Genomic DNA, 23,081 nt, shown 5'->3' with positions numbered 1-23,081 from the left:
ACTGAAATTATACTCTCGTTTTAGGTTCAAAAGAAGTAAACTGAAAAGATGAAATATTACACTGACAGTGTGACATTTGTTGGTGTTGTTTAGGCCTGGGTGGCTGAGTGGTTTAGGGTCTCGGACTCAGTTTGACCTCAAGACAGTATTTCTAAAATCCTGTATACAAAGACAGGACACAGTCTGGAGGTTACCCACATCTGATACAGTGGCTCAGCAGCAGTAAAGTGTGAAGAGTAGTGTTTTGTAGTATTCCTGTCCTCTGACACCCACAGCTTGTTCCTGGGTGTCACCTCTTAAACCATCCGGGTCAGATTTATTGTAGCAACGACCCGTAGCAACGACCCCTAGCAACGCACCGGGTCCATGGAGACTGTCTGTCTGTCTCTGTGTGTGTGTGAAGGAATGCAAAGCGACACGGGTCAACACACAGAGAGACAACACACCGAGGAGTAATAAAACCTGACATTTATGACTTTTATGGACTTCTTTCACATCTGAGGTGAATATGGGATGCAGCAGCTCCACCAACACCGCGGTGCAGCCGATGAGACCGGAAGACGAGGTAGGTTCACTCTGACCCTGGAGGACCAGAGCCTGTCTGGTACCACTAGAGTTTCTGTCTCTACTGAGACACTTTGGTGGGCTAAACTAGCGAAATACTAATGTTAATACAACTTTGGTGATGAAGCCAATGGTGGAAGAAGTATCCAGGTCCTTTACCAAAGTAAAAGTAGCAACATCTCAGTGTAAAACATCTTTATTACAAATAAAACTCCTACATATTATCAGCAAAATGTACTTAAAGTATCAAAAAGGAGCTCATTATGCAGCTAATTTCAGAGTTTTATAGTTTCATAAATATTCTTTTGTTGAATTATTATTATTATTATTATTATTATTATTATTATTTATTATTATTATTATTATTATTATTATTATTATTTATTATTATTATTATTATTATTATTATTATTATTTATTATTATTATTATTTATTATTATTATTATTATTATTATTATTATTTATTATTATTATTATTATTATTATTATTATTATTATTATTATTATTTATTATTATTTATTATTATCAGCAAAATGTACTTAAAGTATCATAATTAAAAGTGCTCATTATGCAGACACTATGAAGCCAGGTCCCTTAATTATTTTACCTTATAATTCCATTAATAATGATATATTTGAGATATTTTAAGCTGATATGCCTACATAATATATTTATTAATAGATGTAATATTACACTTGTTTTGAAGGCTCATTATGCAGCTAATTTCAGAGTTTTATAGTTTCATAAATATTCTATTGTTGAATTATTATTATTATTATTATTATTATTATTAATAATATATATATATATAATTACTTTATATACTGTTGGGTAGTTTCGTCTATCGTATTAGAAGATATAAGGTTGCAGAATACACTGCTATACTGTAAATTAATTAGGTTTCAAACATCTTTATTACAAGTAAAACTCCTGCATATTATCAGCAAAATGTACTTAAAGTATCATAATTAAAAATGCTCATTATGCAGAAACTATGAAGCCAAGTCCCTCAATTGTTTTACCTTATAATTCCATTAATAATGATATATTTGAGATATTTTAAGCTGATATGCCTACATAATATATTAATTAATAGATGAAATATATCAAGGTAACCTGCTTTGAAGGCTAACGCGTGTACGGTTTGAGGTCTTTACCCCTTAAAACCTCTTGAACCATTCATATAATGCATTAAAACACAGTATCTCATTATGCTATCCATTAATTTTCCACATATTTGGGGTGAACCTCTGAATTTGCACCTTAATTGAAAAACCTTTATGTATTTTCAAAATGCCACTTAAGTAAGAGTAACAGAAATATTACAGGCAAAAAGTAGCTCATTATGCAGCTAATTTCAGAGTTTTATAGTTTCATAAATATTCTATTGTTGAATTATTATTATTATTATTATTATTATTATTATTATTATTATTATTATTATTATTATTAATAATAATATTAATTATAATAATTATATATATAATGACTTTATATACTGTTGGGTAGTTTAATCTATTGTATTAGAAGATATAAGGTTTCAGAATACACTGTTATACTGTAAATTAATTAGGTTTCAAAGTCCCAGATGAGGTAATTTGTAGGTGTTGCTGCTGTGTATCATTTTGTTCCTGAGCTACTGTGTTCATGACAATGTGTCAACACACAGAGGCCTCCGTAACAACATCATGTCTGGGATACCATACAGAAAGGGGTCAGAGTTTAAAAAAATGTCTTGTGCTGTCAGGATGAGACAGGAAGTAAAGTCGATGGTCGTGGAGACTCGGCCGTGTCAAAGGGCACCACAGACAGCGGGGTGGTGATGGAGAACCGAGACATCCCTGTGTTACCTGGAGCGGTGCCCAGAAAACTCCCTCCTCTAACATCTGACTGGGTCAGAGAAAGGGACGCAGACAGAATTACACGAGACGGTGAGTGAGCTGAATAAAACACAGCGTGTCACGCCGTAGAGAAAATCCAGCGCACACGACCTGAAGTGTTTTTATTTCGTCTGTCTCCCAGGACTGCTGCAGCAGGAGAGCACGCTGCAGGAGCGCCCAAAGGCCAGTGAGATCCTGGAGGAGCTGCTGAACCAAGGCATCATACCAGTGGGACAGACCAGAGAGGGCGGCAGCGGAGCTGGAGAGGCCTACAGCATCATGGTGAGTACCTGGTGCACACTGGACAAATAAGAGAAACAAACTAACACACCACTTATTGGCCGTCATTCTACAGGCTGAAATGTATGAGGGGTGGAAGTAACAAAAATGAATTGATAAAAATGGAGGTGATGAAAATGACTTGTGCTTATCCTGCTAAGACATGCCAAAATGTCCACAACACTAATTGCTGTCCTGCAGAATACACACCTAAAAATAAATTAGTACGCTTATAGCAAAGCAATAAAGTGCATTTTCATACAGGATGTTGATTTGTTGCTAAGTTATCTGTCACATGCAGGTGAGGTCAGTCAATTTCAGTGGAAGTGCGTTCACCTGTAATATTGAGATTGTCTGTTCTCTGTCTCCCCCTGCTGTATGTGTGTGTGTGTGTGTGTGTGTGTGTGTGTCAGCTGGATGACGGCGATGGGGTCAGACGAAGGCCGCCCGCCAGACTGGAGTCCCTGAAGGCCAAGAAGGAGCAAAATCTCCCCAGCAAAGAAGACATTGAGGAGAAGATAAGACTTGCTGAGGAGAGACGCAAGGTACAGTGTGTGTGTGTGTGTGTCATCATTTATCTGAACACCTCAGCTCATTCTCTCACAGTTTATCGTATTATTTGGTCTCCCACACACTCACTTTTTGCCCTCTATTGTGTCTCAGATAAAGGAAGACGAGCTCAAGACGCGTTTGAGGGCCAAGTCGGCCCGTGTTCGGGGCCCCGCTCCCACCTCCAGCACCGAGGATGACGAGGACGCAGCACTCACCCCTGTGGAGCAGCTACAGTCACCCGTCGCCCCGGATCCCCTCGATCCACTGCCTCGCAGCCAGATAACACGCGAGGCGGCCGAGGGCGGAGAGCGGGTGCGAGAGGCCGGAGGTGACGGCAGAGAAGACATGGGCGGAGCAGACAAGAGAGAAGGGAGGAGAGAGAAGGGAGGAGGGAGGGGAGATAACAGAGGGGAAGGTGCAGAGAGACTAAGTAAGGATGGTGATGGGAAAGAGGAGGAGGAGGAGGAAGAGTTGACCCAGGTGGAGGAGCTCAAGGAGGATCAGCTCCTCACAGCCTCGGGGGAGCTGGAGAGCGATTCTAGCTTTCAACATGCAGAGGACAAAGAGGAGATATTTTAACAAAAAGAACTAAGAGAGATAAGACAGGGAGGAGAGGGAGCCAAATATGATCTGTTTTTCACAGATGAAAGGTGGAAATTTGTAAAAACAAAGAGTATATATTGTATTAGAAGAAATTAAGAGATGCGATTAAGCTGCGATTGACACCACAAATGAAACTAAGCTAATGTGGATGTGGATGTGCCTTGTTTGTGCTCTCATGAAAAAGCACTACTTCCACCGCAGGGAAGCACGTTGGCCCATAAAGTGTAATAATATTGTAGCTCAGTAATAAGCGGAATATGAGGGTTTTCTTTCCAAAGTAATAATTTACCACGGTGAATTTTTAATTAATGTGACCAAGACTTCTTGCCAAAATACAAAATTCATTTAAATAATTTTTAATTTAATTGTAAAATATGATATAGTTGAGTCTCATTTTGCATATGTACTTGTTCTGTTGGACACAAGATGGCGCTGTTTCAGTGGCTTAAAATTGTATCGCAGCTCCCTGAGGTCAGTTCACCTCATCTATAAATCATCAGGAGGAGGAGGTTTTGGCAACATGTGGAGTATAAAAATGTATAAATGTAGTTGTTATTCAATTAATCAATAAAGTTTTCCTTATAAATGTGTAAATCTAAAACTTTATGAAAGTAGCTAATTTCCCAGAGTACATTTTAACTTTTAGATTAATTTTTCTGAGAGGTTGTTGAGGGGTGTTGAATACGACCTTGGTGCGATTGAGCAGTGGATGTTCAGCTGTTCTAGTGACCTTTGACCTTTAGCTTTTCTCTGCCTGACAGACAGGTGTGTGTGCTGCAGCCAAATGGATAACAAGCACAAAGTTACTTATATTGAGCTAAGATTATAAAGTATATTTCTGGTGATTATTGCTGACACATATTCACTGTGATGTGGAGTATTTCTGAAGATTATTGGAAATTAGGTATAATTAGATCTCTCATTGGGCCCACAGCCTGTCATTGTATAAGAGGATTCAGACTAGTCAGCATGCTGCACATGAACAGAAAACAACAATTGGATGCAACCTGACCGGATCCCCATTGTTGAGCCTGGGAAACTCGATACTGGTCACCTTTTTTTCGCGAGTCCACTCGGACTTTAAAGCGCGTGTGGCTGCATGAATAATATAGTGAGTGAACAGAGACAGGACAGAGAGACGCTCTATCAGGTTGCATGTCTTTGTGATGTTGAGTCCTGCTGTGGCAATTCACATTCAGACAGATGTGACAGTTTTTGTTCATCAAGAATACAGATTTTGGTTGAGGTTTTTAGTATCAGCCTACAAATGGGGATAATTAATCAGCCAAACATTTCTTTACAGACAAAAAACTATTAGATTGCTCATCAGTGTCTACCTGATATTATAAATGCATGGGCTTGAGTCACGTGACCCTTTTTAATTGACAGTACAACACTTTTTTCTACGACAGATATGACACACAATGGTGTCCCCGTGCGCACTTGTGACCGTGTTCCATGGTTAGACAGGATCTATTTGGGCCAGGAACAACGCGCTCACGGAAGCGGAGCCGCCATGAATGATTAACAAACAGACAGCAGCGTTCCCTCTCACATTACTGGGGGTGAATTATCCAACGATCCATCCAGCAGTCAGCCAAGCTTCATAAGTTATTTTAATCATTGATGTTCAGAGACTCTTGATTGAATTGATTTCTGACTTGATCCTTTCCCATTATAATAGCTGTGCGCAATTCTATGACGCACGACGCATTTGTCACTTTTGTAGTCAGTCCTCACCTGATGTAGGCTAATTATTGAAATGTAATCACCATCTTTTTTAGATAATAAGGGTTGATTCAGCTGTTTCAACTCAAGGACCCCAAAAGAGAAAGAAATGTAAATTGGAACCCTGTTTGTTAAATTTTTGTCTTAAACCTGCAGTTGCTCCGGCTGATGGGCGGTGCTTGGTATTTCCTCAACTGATCTCAACATGGCTGCCGGGTCACAAACTTTCTAATTTTACAGCTAAACAGTACACTACAAGATGTTTCGGAAAACATTTGAGGAGAGAAATAGGCATTACAGTAACAGAATATTGATTCATATTTGATCAGCGCTGCATAGTTTGATCATTTGATCGAAGTTCACGAGTGATAGACAGCTGCTCAGAGACGGCAGAATCCAGCTCGGCTCTGATTGGTTGTTTTCCTCCAGTCTGTGAAATCTTGCAGATGCCATTAGGAGCACCGGAGGACACAGAGGCACATGATTTTTTTCAGATTACCTGCTCATGCACTACTGTCAGGATATAGTGACCGTTTTATAAAAATAACTACTATAACTTAATCATATTTGTTCCAATTCTACGCACTGCAGCTTTAAGCTGTCAGGTATGTTTTTTTTTTTTTAACCATGTTCACCTTATGACCTCGAAGTGAAGGGACCATTAAAAAACGGAAAACATCTGAAGGAAAATCCACAAGTTTGACCACACTTTCAAAACTCAGGACAGAATCCTCAAGATGCCTTATGTCTGTCTGGATGGGCACATGCCAAAACTCTGTCAACCCCCAACAAGTGAACTGATCCTTCCAGCGGAGCCTTAACGCTGCACCTGTCTGTCTGCTCACTGCTGCTGCTGCTGCTGCTGGGATGTGTCCAGTCCCTGACCGGCTTTTTTAGTGCAGGAGACCTAATCCATACAAGTTTATACACTGTTAAGAATTTCCCAGTAAAATAACAGTAAAGAACTGGCAGCAGGGTTGCCTTTATGTTACTGTAAAATTAACATTATTATACTGTTGCTGAAATTTACAGCTTTGTACTGGTTGTTTTTATTAAAAATCTTACTGATTTGTTTTAATGCACTATTTAGGTTGTATTTTTTACATACATTTTAATAAACATTATTTTTTGCCTAGATGAATAGACTTAGCAGGTTACAGACATAGGAATAGTCACACTAAATACAATTAAAGGCACTTGTTAGGAAAAAGGCTATAATAGACTTGTTGACACTTTTCCCAAAATGTCTGTCTATAGCTGGCTACAAGCACAGAATGCAAACCATAACAACATGTGAGTGAAGAACAATAAAGCTAATTCACTGATTTTACAATCATGTACAATGTACAAGCCTCTCATGTGCAGATCAGGTCCCAGAATTAAAAACATACTGCATGAAACTGTTACTGATGATACTTTAGACAGTTGATCAGCAGTAAAGTGATATTTTTTTAAGAATGCATTATAGTTCAGTTAAAAAACAGCCTATGAGTGTAATTTAACAGGTTTTCTTTTGTATTAACAGTAAAGCACTGTTTTTAGCAATAACGGGTTAATAATGTTGAAATCCTGCTGTAAATTAACAGCAATTGTTTACAGTGTAGAGAGACAGAATGGATATTTTCCACAAAAAAAGTCCATGGTTTATGTTTTATCTGGCCATGCTGAGAGGAAAAAAAACAACAAATCAACAGATTTTTATTTATAAGGAAATGAAAGACACAAACATTGTAGTATATAGTATATAGTATCTTCTTTTTCCTTTTTCAAATTTTATTTTATTTATTTATTCATTATTAGCATTATTATTTGTATTATTATTTATGTTATTTTATTTTTTCTCTTCTATTTTTATGTATATGTATGTGTGTATGTATGTATGTGTATTTGTATGTGTATGTATGTTTATATATATATGTATGTATGTGTGTATGTGTATGTGTGTGTACGTGTATATATGTGTATATACGTGTATGTGTGTGTAAGTAGGTTTTAAATGTTTTTTGTTTTTTTTCTTATTATTATTTTTATTTTATGACTTATTTGTGGATACTCTCCCTGTGTTGTATTCTCTACAATTTTAATTTTATGTATCCATGATTGAGAATCAGTTAGGTCCTTTGTGGCCAGCTGTGGCTGTCTGTGTGTATGTTGTTGTCAGGTATGATTGATTTTATGTGTTGTGTCATAGGGTGAGTGTTGTTCAGAAAAACAAAAAATGAACTTTCCTTGTATAGTGACTGTTCTATTGATTATTGACAATTAATAAAAAGACCTTTGAAAAAAAAAAGCACAAACATTCACTTTGCACTTCCTAAAAAGGCCCTTCTCCTCTTTGTCCCCAACATATCACATAGTGGAATCAGGTTGTGTTGGCCTCTGATGGTTAATTAAAGGTGATTCTAGTAGAGAGGATCTTTTTTTTTGGTGAAGGAGCTCCAGAGTTTCACGCTGTGCAGGTTTCCCAGCTGTTTGTGTGCCCTGGTGGGCGGTGCAGAGATGGGACTCAAAAAGCTGGGTGGAGTTTAGGGAGCAGCGCTTTTAGGAATGGGTCCCAAAGCTATTTAGTTAGACAGCAGAGTTACCAAGAAGAGCTGGAAACACCTGATGGTCTCTGTGGGACAATCCGCTCCATATAACTCTCCTCTTAAAGATAAATCTACCTCCAGGCTGCATTTTTGTCGAGTTTTTTTGTTGTGTTTTCTCTTCTGAAAAAAGTTACAGAGCCTCTCTTTTTCCTCTCTTCATCCAAAGAAATCACTGATAAGGAGACATTGCACTATATTCTTTTTTTTCTCTATTGTTCCTATTTATTGTATTTTTTGCACTAACGATGCACACCACGCAAAAGGACACGACCTATACGAAGATTTTTGTCGGTGGTCTTCCCTACCACACCACGGATTCAAGTCTCAGGAAATATTTCGAGGTGTTTGGTGAGATTGAAGAAGCGGTGGTCATCACCGACAGACAGACCGGCAAGTCTAGGGGTTATGGATTCGTAAGTATATCACTTATTTATAACATTTCTATCACTTTTTATATCATGTTTACAGCTTATTTTGTATATTGTATATTGGTAGAAATAACATTTTTGTATTCTTATTTTATTCTAACGTTTTTATCTATTCTTTTGTTATTATACTGTTTAACTTGCACCAACAAAACCAAAGCAAATTCCGAGTGTATACCTCTCACACCTGGCAATAAACAGCATTCTGATTCTGATTCTGATTCTAATTTAGAATTGGAACTTTTACGCATGTGGGAAAACAAATGGTGCCATGACGCGTCTCTGTTAAAAGTGCGCAACTGTCTGTCACAACATCATGACTAACATGATGTTATGTGAAGTCATGAGGTGTTTATGTTTGGATAAGAAGGCTCTGCTTAAATTCGTCATTGGCTTCTGTTGCAATCTTGCACAAACCGACTTGTTGCTCTCTGGCACGTTTTAAAGTGAGCTGCCTTCACACTGACAGCTCTGGTGGGCTGAGAACAAACCTCAAGATCATTTCCTGATATGACAGAGCAGCTTTCTGACACTGTTACACTGGTTTCATCAACTCAAAGTTGTTTACAACTCAAATATTTTACTCCCACTTGTTATAAAAGCTGACAGACAAAACGCATGAGACTCAGTTGTGGAGACATAAAGCAACCAGCAGTCCAATCATCAGACAGTGTGTTTCAAAATATCTCATTTTCAAGTATAACAGATGCTTAAATATACATGTAACAGGACTGATGAGGAATCTAGACACCAAACCTTATTTGGCCTCTTCAGAGACTATTTAATAATATGTTTGAGGCACATATTACCAGTAGAGGATGTACAAAGTCACCCTTGATATGCACAGATATCTGTATTTGTATGTAGAAACTAACATTTCTCTGTAAAAACTGAGATGCATTTACTCCACAATTTTTACTTAAATCTTCTATTTTTATTGTTGTAGCATCCCCATATTCATGCATTTATTCATCCTCTTTTTCTTTATTTTCTCCTGGAAAATGCTTTCGGACAGTTGTTCAATTGTTAAAAGAGTATAAAAAAAAAATTTAAAAAAAGACAGATGAGCGGAGCAATGAAGTCTATAATAGGAGGCGATAAGGGAGCCATGTTCAGCCAGTCATGTCAGCCCGGCTCCCATTCACTCCTGATAGTTTCAACACATCCACATGAGGGTGATGGATGTGTGTTTGCTGCCAAATACTTGCTGCTGTTAATGATGGCCACACTTGCAGATATACCCACAAAAAGAGGACTAACATGCACGTTTTCCCTCTTTTACAAACACACATGCACTCTCCCATCAATCTATGATGCTTTAGTCTTTATACAGAACTTAATGTGCTGTTAAGTTAACTTCTTTCAGTGATCCACATCTTTACTCTGTGTTTTTGACTCCTCTGTAAGGTGACGATGGCGGACCGCTCGGCTGCAGACCGGGCCTGCAAGGACCCCAACCCAATCATTGACGGCAGGAAGGCCAACGTCAACCTGGCCTACCTGGGGGCCAAGCCTCGGGTGATGCAGCCAGGTAAAGACAGACAAATGAGGATACAATACAATACAATAACACTTTAATTTCCTCAACAAGCCACAGAAATGATTTGTATCCACAATTGCAGTCAGAGATGTGCAGATTTTTCAAGATGAATAAATCAGGCATCATGTTTAATCGACATAGCAAGTGTCTTTGTTCCCCCAGTGTTTGTGTTGGGATCACTAAGTGTGGAGTTGGTTTTATAGGCAAACTGGCAAACAAGAAATTCAAGTCATTCCTTCCTGAGTTTCACCTCAGGGTTTGTTTGTTTTTTAGGTAGCTGCGGCCGATGTAAGAATATGTTAGGAAGTTATTACAATGAAGTAATGAATGCTGTTATTTCCTCTGTTTTGGCAGGTTTTACCTTTGGCGTTCCCCAAATTCACCCTGCTTTCATCCAAAGGCCTTATGGGTAAGTACTGATGAGTTAACATGTATTCTAGAGGAATGTTGGGATGTGCACATTGCTTATGTAAAGACTAAATTATTCAAACATGTTTTAATTTGATCTTTTCTCAGTTTAATGTGTGATAAATTATTGATTATTATACTTTTATGTTCTTTTTCTCCTCGAACATAATTGATGGATGATAATTAGAGGTGGACAATAAGTTGAATGTAACTTTTTTTCCTTTGTCACTGTCCAGCAAAAAATGTGTGTGTGCTGAGTGGACAATGATGGAAACTTCCAGTCTGACTCAATGTTATCTATCTTTCTCTGGTCCGACAGGCTCGCTCTCGGTTAAGATAACTGTGCTGGTTTGTGGAATAGTTCTGCGAACGTAATCACAGATCAGAGAAAGGAATTACCCGTAGACTCAAACACACACAAACAAGCTCTCAAAAATGGTGATTATAGATGCATGTACGTGGGTTTTGACCTGTTTTTTTTATTTTATTTGAATAGAACTTAGAGCTTTGTGTGCGGTTATGAAGTGGTGTTGTTAGCTAAACCGTGTGCTTTCTTACTTTAATGACCAAAAAAAAAAAAAAAAGCTGGATTGATTGAATTTTTGGGGTGTTCTTCTTCCTTTTTTTGTGGAAGCGTGTTAACTTTGCCAAGGAAGAGCAAAGCTTTTGTGTTTTTTTTTTAATTTATTGATTGCTTTTAGCTTGTGGTTGACCTGTTTTGTCTAACAGGATGTGCTGTTTCATGTGTTTTCTGGCTGTCTTGTTGGAGTGAGTGAATTTTCTGTGTGATTTTTCTTCCCCCCAATCATCTCTTTACTCCCATTCCTCACATTATTCCCTCAAAATAACAAAACCCATCAGTGCTTGTGTGTGCTTATAGCATCTTCCTGGTGTTACTAGCAGTTTCTCACATTAACACAACGTAGCAGCAACAAATTCTCCATATGAAAGTGTCTCTCCTTGCCATATTACTGCTGGTCCACTCTGTCAATTCATTACAACGCTCTTGTCTTCCTTCCTGTCTCTGTATATCTTTGTCTTTGCTTTTCTCTACACCGCATATGAAAGACTTGTGGTCACATATAGCACCATTTACCACCAGAAATGTGGATGTCTTATGAATGAATAAGACAACAGTTATTATGTGTATTTATGTGGGTACATGTCTGGTTGCATTGGTACGTATGAGTATGTGCTCTTATTGTGTGTGTGTGTGTGTCTTTGTCCCAGTCGCCAGTGTGACACAAACAAATGTGTCTGTCTCTCTCTCTCTCTCTCTCACCTCTCTCTCTCTCTCTCTCTCTCTCTCTCTCTCTCTTGTTAAGGAAAACAAGCGCGCCCATTGTGCCACACAAAGCCCCGAATGCTGACGCTGCAGTCGCATGAAGCTCTGTGTTGTGTGTGTGTGTGTGTGTGTGTGTGTGTGTTGGGGGGGGGGGGTCTGGTGAGGGTTCGGGTCCATCTCTGTCTGTCATGTAAGAGCAGAGCAGGGGCCATTTAAACAGGGCCACAGTGGGTGTTTTAGGGGCCACATTAATGGACAGCCTTTCCATGTGCACATACATACCTCTTAACTGATTTCAACCAGAACCATCTGTCAGTTTATCTTTCACAATTAGCACGTAGTAAAAATGCTGCATACAAATGTATAGAAGTTAATTGCTGAGTGACAAAAGTATTGACTAAGTACAAAACAAGCCTGCGACTCCAGATCTGAGAGCGAGCAGGGACACATCGATAAGCGGAGAACGAGGACACAACAGTGAGAATAATGATGTAAGACAAATTCATCAAATAGATTAAAGGGTATCCCTCGCTCACTGTCTGTTCCTCATAAAAAAACTTTCACATTGAGTTCCAACTCCTATAAAAGCTAGGTACGTCTCATAAAATAGAGAAATTCAAGGACATCATGTTGCTAAAGACTTAACATAAACAGCCAAATGCAATAATTAGTCTAAAAGACTTAAGGAAATATGATGCTAACAGCTAATTGCTGCTAATTGCCCTCTCACATCCTAAAACTGCTCAGAAACTAAAACAACCGGAGAGCAGGTTTCAAACTTATAGGATATCCATGTCAGGATTTTAAATGTAAAACTGCCCTTATGAAACAGTACATGTGCACTCAAGCCTGATCCAAGTAGCTTTCTATGTGTGGATTATGACTCAAGTCTGGACATCAGTCCCATCTGTGTCACGGTCATAATATCAAACACACACATTAGATCCTCTCACCTCAGTGTGTGTTTGTGCTCTCTCCCTCAGCCGACGGTATGCACGATGGCAGAGAACCTTTATTTAGCCTTGAACTTTAATGACAGCCGGGTCGCGTGAACACGGCATTCCAGTAAAGACACACACAGAACAAGTCGTCACACTACCGGCATGGCTTCACGAAACAGCCTTACTGCATTTTTGATTTCCCTATTTTATGACTCCCTCCAGGGAAAAGAGGGTGCTTTCTTTTATTAGGGGCCACATTAGATGGGTCAGCTGGAGCTTTGCTTCCCATGGCCCAAACCTCTGCTTATGCTATATGTGTGCTTGTGTGTCAGTCTACCCGATCATCCGTTAGATACAGTTGTAGTGGGGAATAGGAGACCGCAAAGGCACAATCCAAAAAAGCTTGGAGTTTGATTTCGAGAGCACTGGAGATGGGTACATACCACTGGAAATCCTTTTTTAAAATGTTAAAATAGTTACTGTCTGAGCTGCAGCCTCAACAGTTAGTAATATAGAGTTACTGTTATTAAAAATTGTGCAACTAGGAATGTTAGATGTTTCTTTAAAGGTGCAGTGTGTAGGATCTGGCTACATCTAGCAGTGAGGTTACAGATTGCAACCACCTGAAACTCCTCCCATGTGCCAAGCATGTAGGAGAACGACGGTAGCCGAAGCGAAAACGTGAAAAGGTGAATGGCCCTCTCTAGAGCCGGTGTTGGGTTTGTCCTTTCTGGGCTACTGTAGAAACATGGCGGCCGGCTCCGTGAAGAGAGGACCCGCTCCGTATGTAGATATAAACGGCTCATTGTAAGGTAACGAAAACACAACAATTCATAATTCCAGGTATTTAAACACAAAAGAAAACATACTTATTAATATCATATTCCATTTCTGCCAATAGATCCCTTAATTGTTACCCACTGGTCCTTTAATATCATTATGTCGAGTCACAGTGGACAGTTTCTTTTAAAATGTAATAATTGTTGCAGCATGATATCATCAAATGCTGATCCTAGTGTTGGCTTTTCCTGTCTCAGCCTCCCGACCGCGGCCGAACAGAGACGATAAAGTAACTCACTGCGGAGCCCCGTCACTTCACAAGAAGTTACTTTATCGTCTCCGTTCGGCCGCGGTCGGGAGAAAAGCCAACACTAGGATCAGCAGTGATTCATGGAGAGACCTTCGTCTGGTCAGCTAACATTACTGCCAAGCAGCTGAAATATAGAGTGATATTGGGGTTTTAGCTGACGTGTTTCGCCTCACTGTTTTAACGGATGCTCGCTCACATTCAGTTAGCGTTCACTTTAAACCTGAACAATAATCCTCACAGTCCATTGTGAGTTTGGCCACATTTAATTTGATTTCTGGACAAAGTTTAACAGATAACTGTTTAAATAAATTAAGGTACAATATACTCATATTGTAAGTAGTTGTTGTGTTAATGTCACAACAATGTCATGTGCCAGTGTATGTGTAACCATGAGAGTTGCAGTGTGTATTGGCGTTTAACCAATCCACCTTTTTATTACATATTTGATAGTGGCCCCTCGGTGTGTCATTCTCATCCAGTATGAGGAGTTTCCTCCATGTCTGCTGGTGGTGAATAATTCAGTGATTTCACTTTTCACTTCAGATAACAGACAGGAAATGTCTCTCCACTGTTTTGTGAGGGAAGTTTAGAGATGACATCCTCTAAAATCCTCCTTGGAAATCTGCCTCGCCCTGCTGAGTTTCATTAGTGCTGCAGGCTTCGAAGGAGAGTTTTAGTGTCACATGATGATAAAAAAATACTGTTTCTGAGGATTTTCAAATTAGAGTAACACTGGAGAAAACACACAGCAGACATTTTGTTACTGGCCTTCACAAATTAGTCTAACCTTTGTGTGTGTTTAGCATTGACCTTTGACCTTTACTGACAGCCACACCAAACCCCTACATACCCACTTATTCCGTTTATTCCCTCCCTTTTCTTTCTTTTCAGTTGAGTGATTGTGCTGTGCCCTTGTTGTTGTCGTTGTTTCTGTAATCAGCCTAGTCGAGGTGGACTATTTTTATATATTTCTTCCCCTCTGACGCCTTGCTGTTGTTTTGTTTTTCCTGTTTTTCTCCTGGCCCACTGTTTTGGGTTGAGATGTGGATTGGATTGGATAATGGAGTGCTCACAATAGGGTTGCCACGATAGATCCTGCCTTTCAACCTTTAACATTTTCTGCACCTCCTCTCTTCTTTCCCAATCCAGACTCAAAAAGAGTGACCACCTGATGTTCATTTATGCAGACTCAACTGATTTTCTTTCAACAGATTTTTTGAGCCACCTTCATTCAAACTCTCCTACAGTCACATAGCTGTCGTTAGAGCTTTGTTTCTGTCATGCTTCTCATTCCATTTGAATTAAAGTGAGATTGAATTTGACTCTACTTTTATCTCTAAAGTGGCTGTTTTTTCAGGACACATTCAGAGCTTTGAAGTTTTTGTTCGTCTTGCTTCCACCTACAGTCAAAAGTTGACTCTTCACTTCTCTGAACCTTTAGTGTAAATTTCCAAAGCTCCCCTCACGCTTGCTGTCCGACTCAGTTTCCAGACCTTATAGAGTCTGGGGGAGTGGGATAAGGCTATGTCATGGAGGGCAGAATGTGCTCATTGTTCATAATAGTTTATTTAATCGAAACATCCCTCTGGGTGCGGAGCCTAGTCCCGGCTCCCCCTGCTGCCTCCCCGGCTCTTTGTCCCGACACAGAGGGGGAAATGGCCAGCAGCGTCCCTTTTTGAAAACTGTCCAGCTGTCAAAGTGGCAATGACATTTTCACAATGCCTCCCTGGGCTCATCTCCTCTGTCTGCACCCCCGCCCCCCGGCACTGTAAGCCTCCCCTCCCTCTCCTCCCCACCCATTCGCCCTCCAGCAGGGGGACGGCACCAGAGCCAAATCCACATGTGACGGACAAACGAGCGGCAGGTTACAGATCCCAAACTTTTTCTTTTTCATCTGGCCTCCCTCTGCCTCGCTGTAGTTCTGCCTCCACAACCACAAACTCAAAACTGACCAAAACAGGAAATAGGAAACCTGTTCCCATGTCGTATCCCATAAAGACCTCATCACTTCCTCTAAATGTAATCATACAAATGTGATTTTTCAGTAGATTTGAGGGACCTTAAACACCTCTGGGTGTTCAAAGTTTTCCTCACCTTCCAGGCTTCTTTTCACAGAGAGATTTCTATTTTGGCAACCCTATATTGTTCTAATCCCTACTAGCAGGCATTTCCTTGGTGTTCTTGACTGGTGGATTGGACTGGGGCTCGGTGGTGGGTGGTGGGCGGGCGCTTGGCCGCAGTGTGATGGAGTTGGGTTTGGGTTTTAGGGTGGGTGCTAGTACTCTCAGACTGGGTGAATCAAACTAATCTGTCATATGTGTGTTTGTTTCACAGCATCCCGGCCCACTATGTGTACCCTCAGGCCTTCGTTCAGCCTAGTGTGGTCATTCCTCATGTGCAACCTACAGCTGCTGCACCCACCGCCGCTTCCTCCCCCTACATCGACTACACCGGAGCTGCTTATGCGCAGTATTCTGCAGCTGCAGCCAGCGCTGCTGCCGCCGCTGCATATGAGCAGTATCCCTACGCCGCATCCCCTGCCGCCGCAGGCTATGTGGCTACCGCCGGCTACGGCTACGCAGTCCAGCAGCCTTTAGCCACAGCTGCCCCAGGCTCAGCCGCCGCTGCAGCCGCAGCCTTCGGTCAGTACCAGCCTCAGCAGCTGCAAGCTGACCGGATGCAATAGCAGCCACTGCAATCACTGGACATGCAGAGAGAGGAGGCCTGCGCCCGGCCACAGCTGATTGGTCAGGAGAAGGAGCGGCGAAGGAAAAGGAAGAGGGAGTGGCCTTAATAAGGGTGGGCGTGTCAGCGACTCAGAGGCAGAGTTGCTTTAAAAAGGTGATGATGGTGGTGGTGGTGATGATGGTGGTAGTGATGATGATGGTGAGGTGGGGACTTTTTACAGTAACTTTCCAACTTGCTGTGCTTCAACCAAAAAACGAGAAAATGAAAAAAAGTCGCAGAACAAATAATGGAAAGTGATTTACTATTATTGTTGTTGTTATTACTATTATTATTATTATCATTACTATTATCATTGTAGTAGAGTACTTATTTCTAGACAAGAAATGCAGGAACTAATCCCTGTGGTTGGTATAGGTGTTAAACTAAGCCTTTAAGTCCTATTGCTGTCTTTAACGTTAGTTTAGGAAACTGTTCTCTTTTTTTTTCACTCGTGGTTTTCCACAAGTGTTTTCGGTTATTTGATGCCCTCATAACATTTATATTTATTATTGTTATTATTACACATTGGGGGCGTCTTCTTGTTCTTTTTGTCATTTCAAGTGCATTTTTTGGAGTTAATAATTTCTGATAATCAGGGAAATGGAACCGTTTCCAACGTGTTAGCTATTATTATGTGACCTCTGTCAGGAAGTCGAGGAGTCGTAACTCGTCGTGTCACACATATTTGAAGAACTACCTTTTTATCTTCCTGATGCTGAATGTCCCTTTTTTTTTTACTCTGTGTCTCGACCTCTTGACCTATGCAAAGCGAACAAATCACCAGGAGACAAAAAAAACAAAGAAAAAGAAACAAAAAACTGAAAATGTCATCAACTCTGACTTGATTCTTGGACTAAAGGGGGACTTGGCAAACAAAACAAACGCACTGACAAAAGGAGGGAGGTTGAAAACGGCTTCAGACAATGAGAAACACTAAATCAGTCGCTTTTCCACATGTTTCACTCACACGTACACATGCATCCAGAGTTGCACACATAGCAGTCAAAGACAAAGGCAGCACAGTTGTGTTTCTCTCTGGCTCTGGGATGGAGAGAAAGAGAAAGAAAGAAAGAAAGAGGGAGAGAGCAGCTGCTGGTGGGGGTGGACAGAGCCGCTCCAGCGCCACACAGACGGATCACTCTGGAAAGAACGCATCACTTGTGCTCGTTTGTTGAGCTGTCACATTTTAATCCCCGACCGGGCCCATTTGGGAACCAACTTCGCACCCCTCCACCCAACACAGAGCCCCACAGCAGAGCCCCCACCCCCCCAGCCATGCAGCCCTGCAGCTGTCAGCACTTCCACCTCTGTGCTGCTGTAGTCTGGTGTCAGGTACACACTCACAAACACACACTTTCACCAAAGCCACCCCAACAACTGGTCTGCCTCATGTCTGTCAAGATCACCAGGTGGGGTGGAGAGGACGGGGGGTTTGACTCTTTGACGTTATGTCGGTCTGTGTGCCTTACATTTTTACTGCTATTTAAGAGAAAAAAAAACAGAAAAAAGAGAGAAATCTACTATTTAAGATATTTATTTTTGAGGGTTGACTATGTTGACGCTCTGAGAGTAGAGACTTAGTGGCGGTACTGTATTAATACGATTATTATGTACTCATCTCAAGGCATATATAAGTTATTGATTAGTTTTAGTAATAATATTATTATAATTATTATTAACATACTCAACCAAAAATGTCGATGTAGGAGTTATTTAAGATACTGTTATGTGCACTGTACTTTTATTTTTTATCTTTTTGATTCTTTAGAACATGACATTAAATATTAGCCTTTTTGTAGGGAAGAAACTTTATTTAAATGCAGGCCTGTTTGCATGCAGATTGTACTCTGCCTCTTCTCTGTTTAGATTAGAGGAAAAAATGATAATAATTTTCACAAAAAAACAAGCGAAAATGCTGCTTTCTCCACTAGAATGTATAGTCGTTGTCGAGGTTTCAGTAGCTGTGCTTCTTTTGCTTAATATTCATCAGATGGGCTATTTTACACTGTTGGGAATTTTTATACTTGAACTATTTCTTACAAGGGAAATATGAAAAATAAATGACAAAAAACTTTTTAAGGAAGCTTTTCATTGTCACTGGATGAAGGCATGCATAGGGCCTAAAGTGTTTCTATATAAATGCAAAGGTCCTGTTGATTAAAACCTTTACTTCAGAATTTCAACACCATTTACTTAAAATTGGAATAAAATGTTCTATATTTAAAAAGCTTGGTGACGTTTATTTTCATTAAGACTGCATTTAAACTGAGGTTTCATGTCAGGTTATTTGAATGTGAAACATTGTCTGATCTTTTCCTGGACACATTTATGTGATCTTCCTCCATATGTAGCCTTTCATCCATACACTCATAAATATAATTAATATATTTTCCTTTGCGCCTGCTATGTATGAAGATGTTCAATATTAAATAAATGCAAAATACATTGTGAAATGAATTAATCATATAAATAATCTGTAAAATATAAAAGTGTACCAACGGGAAAATTATTCAAAATGATTCAAACTCAACTCATTGTTATGAAATGTTATTTAATCGTTCTTATTTTTATAATAACAGATTTCATTGTTGATTTCATACTTTTTATTTCATTATAGACATTTTAAAGGGACTGTTTGTAACTTCTTACACGTATAAATCAATCCGGGTCGGTGTCCCATGCGCGCTCGCGTGTGGTTACGCTGTTCAGACTCAGACTCCAATACAAACTACACGGAAGCACCAAAACCTCAAAGTTATATCTAGTGAAGCCCGTCTTGCAAAACAGTGTTGGCCGCGGTCGGAGGACGCGGTGGAGACCGTAGCTTTGGTCTCCAGAGCCGGAGTCTCTGCTGTACTCTGCTCCTCTGCCTGCTTGCCTTCACTCACACACCGCGCCCGTTCTCGCTCTTTCGCTCCACATCACGTGCATACGCGCACACTACACACTGCAGAAGAGTTAGTTTAGCTCTGAGAATATCTAGTGAATGTACAGTGGACGTTTGTGTAGAAATAAATGCTGCAGCTCCTCCAGACCAACAGAGGTTTCCCGTGTCTTGTGAAGTGACGGGGCTCCGCAGCGAGTTACTTTATCGTCTCCGACCAAAACTCTGGTGTCTCCCCTGTTCCCTCTGGCCGCGGTCGGGAGGCTGAGGCAGGAAAAGCCAACACTAGGATCAGCAGTGATTCATGGAGAGACCTTCGTCTGGTCAGCAAACATTACTGCCAAGCAGCTGAAATATAGAGTGATATTGTGGTTTTAGCTGACGTGTGTCGCCTCACTGTGTTGAGCGATGCTCATTCATGTCTATGTAGAGCGAGCACAAGCCCGACGCTGTCTTTCATTGACTTAACGGCCACAGGTGTCGCTGTTAACAAGCATTTCTGATTCTTACAAACAGTCCCTTTAACTATGAATCAACCAACTAACTACCTCTTATCCAAGCTCACAAGCCAGTCTAGCTAGTTAGCCAGCAAGGTGGGTAGCATGAGCAGCTTTGTTAAGCTAAATAAAATCAGGTGTTAGTTATTTTGTCTGTATAGTGTGTGTATTAACAGCAGGTGCAGCTAGATGGTTGATTCAGACTTACATTGACATTGTTGTCATTCTAGCTGTTGAGCTTGCTAGCTTAAGAGCCAGGTAGGCTTCAACACTACTATGATAAAACGCCATTATGAAAAAAAAATTATGAAATAAAAATGAACACCTATAATACTGTTATTATGAAAATAATAATGATGAAACACAATTTCACTGTAATAAGTTGAACAATTTCTTAAATTGTTGTACCCATTATAATTTCATTTATATATTTTACACAACTTATTCATGTAATTATATATTTATTTAATATTGAACACTTTGGGCCTCCATAGCCTGCGTGTATTTTACTTCTCTGCCTGCAAGGCGACAAACACCTCACACATGCCAGATGCTGCATGCTCCTCCTCATTGTGAAACCATCCTTTTTGAGAGGACGATATTTGAAACACTCACATTACAGCCACACCCACAGTTTACACTGATACATCTGACACATAATAAAGTCCCTCAGGACTCAGTATATCAATGATTCATACACTCTAATCAATAAGTCATGTCATAAGGAGTGAGCTGCCCTGTCTCTGCCGTCTTTTACTCGACTCCATGGGGAGTATTTTGGTCGCTGGTGAAACATGAAACTGCAGATCGTGACACAGCATGGACACATGCAAGGCCTTATGGGTCAAATCAGCTGCTGTCATAGCAATTGAAGCTCCTACTTTATTAAACTGATGATGTAGAGCTGTAACAATGAGACTTTAAAGGGGTATCCAAGATCAGTTTACTCGTCATGGAGAGTACTACTCTTTGAAAGCAATGTCTTGGCTCTGGAGGTCCTTTCTAAAGTCAGTACTACCTTCTAATAACACACTATTCATAAAAGGTTTATAAGTTGTAACTAGTGGCTTTGTTAACGAATTGTAAATAATCTGCTAAAAGCTTTGCAGATCTGTTATAAGCCACTAATAAGAATAACAAGAACTGTCATCAGGGTTAAGCTACTTGGGATTTAATAAAAAAATATATATAACAGAAACCCTGTGTAACAGACTGGGGTTGTGTGGGATATAATGCTACATTCAGGTAAAATCAGTCAGACTGTAATTATGAGCAGTCCAGTGGGGAGTCTGAGATATCAGGGATTTCTGATAGCAATGATAGCGCTGATACCGCTGGCCACATAGCTACGAAGTCTCCATTGCTGGCAGTTACATGCAAAAAAAACAACCCCTCAGCTAATTTAAAAGAATCTACAGTTTATTGTATGTAGTTTTACTTGTTAACAAAGCACTACAAATACGTAACACAACAGAAATAGCTAATTTAAGGGTGCATCGGTGCCCAAGAGGCTGAGGCACCAACCATCTTCTCTCATTTACGGTCATCTCTCTACTGCAACTATGGACCAAATGAACAAAAATACCCAAACAATCAGTTAGAGGGACTGTTTGTAACTTCTTACATGTATAAATCACCCGGGTCGGTGTCCTATGCGCGCTCGCGTATGGCTACGCAGTTCAGACTCAGACTCCAATACAACTACACAGAAGCACCAAAACCGCAAAGCCATATCTAGTGAAGCCTGTCTTGCAAAACAGTGTTGGCCGCGGTCAGAGGACGCGGGGGAGACCGTAGCTTTGGTCTCCAGGACCGGAGTCTCTGCTCCTCTGCTCCTCTGCCTGCTTGCCTTCACTCAGCTCGCTCCACCTCACGTGTATGCGTGCACACTAAACACTGCAGAAGACTTCGTAGCTCTGAGAATATCTAGTGAATGTACAGTGGACGTTTGTGCAGAAATAAATGCTGCAGCTCCTCCAGACCAACAGAGGTTTCCCGTGTCTTGTGAAGTGACGGGGCTCCGCAGCGAGAAACGTTATCGTCCCCGACCGGGTGCCGGTGTCTCCCCTGTTCCCTCCGGCCGCGGTCGGGAGGCTGAGGCAGGAAAAGCCAACACTAGGATCAGCACTGATTCATGGAGAGACCTACGTCTGGTCAGCTAACATTACTGCCAAGCAGGTGAAATATAGAGTGATATTGTGGTTTTAGCTGACATGTGTCGCCTCACTGTTTTGAGCGATGCTTGTTCATGTCTATGTAGAGCGAGCACAAGCTCTAGCCCGACGTTGATTTTCGTTGACTTAACAGCCACAGGTGTCGCTGTTAACAAGCATTTCTGATTCTTACAAACAGTCCCTTTAAAAAAGCTAATTTGTATAATTATCTGGTGACTACGAGGCTAACTATCTTGAGAATAATACAAGAATGCTGCTACTTTCTCATTTTGACGACATTACGTGGATGCAGCATAAAATATGCAATCATGTTGCATTATGGGTAGGCACCAGTGTTTTGGAGTTTGGCCCTCTCGTTCTCGCAATATTACGACTTTTTTCTCGTAAAGTTATGACTTTAGTCTCGGTAATATTACGACTTTTTTTCTCGTAGAGTTATGACTTTAGTCTCGTAAAGTTAGGACTTTTTTCTCATAATATTATGACTTTATTCTGTAAATCTCAGATGTTTTTTCCCTCAATGTGGCCCTAATACTCCGTAATAAATTTGCACTTTGGCCCTCACTGCATTAGACTTATATACTATATACTTAGACTATAAACTGTGTTATCTTAATCACAATGATCAAATGTTTTGCAGCTCTGGACAGATTTTCTTTTCTTTTCTCTTTTTGCCTAAAATGTCTCTTTTGATAGTAAAGGTTGCTGACCCCTGACCTATACCTAACCTCTCTCAGCATCCAGGATGTAACAGCTGGCCTATCTTTGGACCAAAATCATCAGATGATATAATACTGCAGTTATCATGTTCAGAGGGAGATTTCCAAGTTGATGGTCAAACCTTTACTAGTTTATTCTCTGAGGATGAAGATGTCTTCCCTGTGAGTCCAGGTCCAGTTCCAGGTCCAGTCCCT

General features: G+C 40.4%; 2 protein-coding genes across 3 annotated transcripts; both read left to right on the top strand.

The window, feature by feature from the left end:
• The first annotated feature begins 340 nt into the window (after positions 1-340).
• stmnd1 (stathmin domain containing 1) lies at positions 341-3,980 on the top strand. Its single transcript, XM_037793965.1, has 5 exons — positions 341-565; positions 2,314-2,497; positions 2,589-2,728; positions 3,139-3,270; positions 3,389-3,980. The coding sequence occupies exons 1-5, from the start codon at positions 509-511 to the stop codon at positions 3,854-3,856; spliced, it is 981 nt and encodes a 326-aa protein (XP_037649893.1). The 5' UTR covers positions 341-508; the 3' UTR covers positions 3,857-3,980.
• A 3,833-nt stretch (positions 3,981-7,813) lies between these two features.
• rbm24a (RNA binding motif protein 24a) lies at positions 7,814-18,839 on the top strand. 2 transcript variants are annotated; one of them, XM_037795328.1, is made up of 4 exons: positions 7,814-8,609; positions 10,029-10,152; positions 10,516-10,570; positions 16,220-18,839. In XM_037795328.1, exons 1-4 carry the CDS (start codon positions 8,442-8,444, stop codon positions 16,569-16,571), a joined length of 699 nt encoding a protein of 232 aa, XP_037651256.1. In that variant the 5' UTR covers positions 7,814-8,441; the 3' UTR covers positions 16,572-18,839. The 2 variants fall into 2 exon arrangements, with proteins under 2 accessions (XP_037651256.1, XP_037651257.1); XM_037795329.1 differs by lacking the exon at positions 7,814-8,609 and adding an exon at positions 8,857-9,067.
• Positions 18,840-23,081: the final 4,242 nt, after the last annotated feature.

The sequence above is a fragment of the Sebastes umbrosus genome, chromosome 15, assembly GCF_015220745.1.
Source record: "Sebastes umbrosus isolate fSebUmb1 chromosome 15, fSebUmb1.pri, whole genome shotgun sequence".
Classification (NCBI taxonomy): Eukaryota; Metazoa; Chordata; class Actinopteri; order Perciformes; family Sebastidae; genus Sebastes; species Sebastes umbrosus.
The sequence above is the reverse complement of the archived record's forward strand: the minus strand, read 5'-3'. Positions and strand labels throughout refer to the sequence as shown.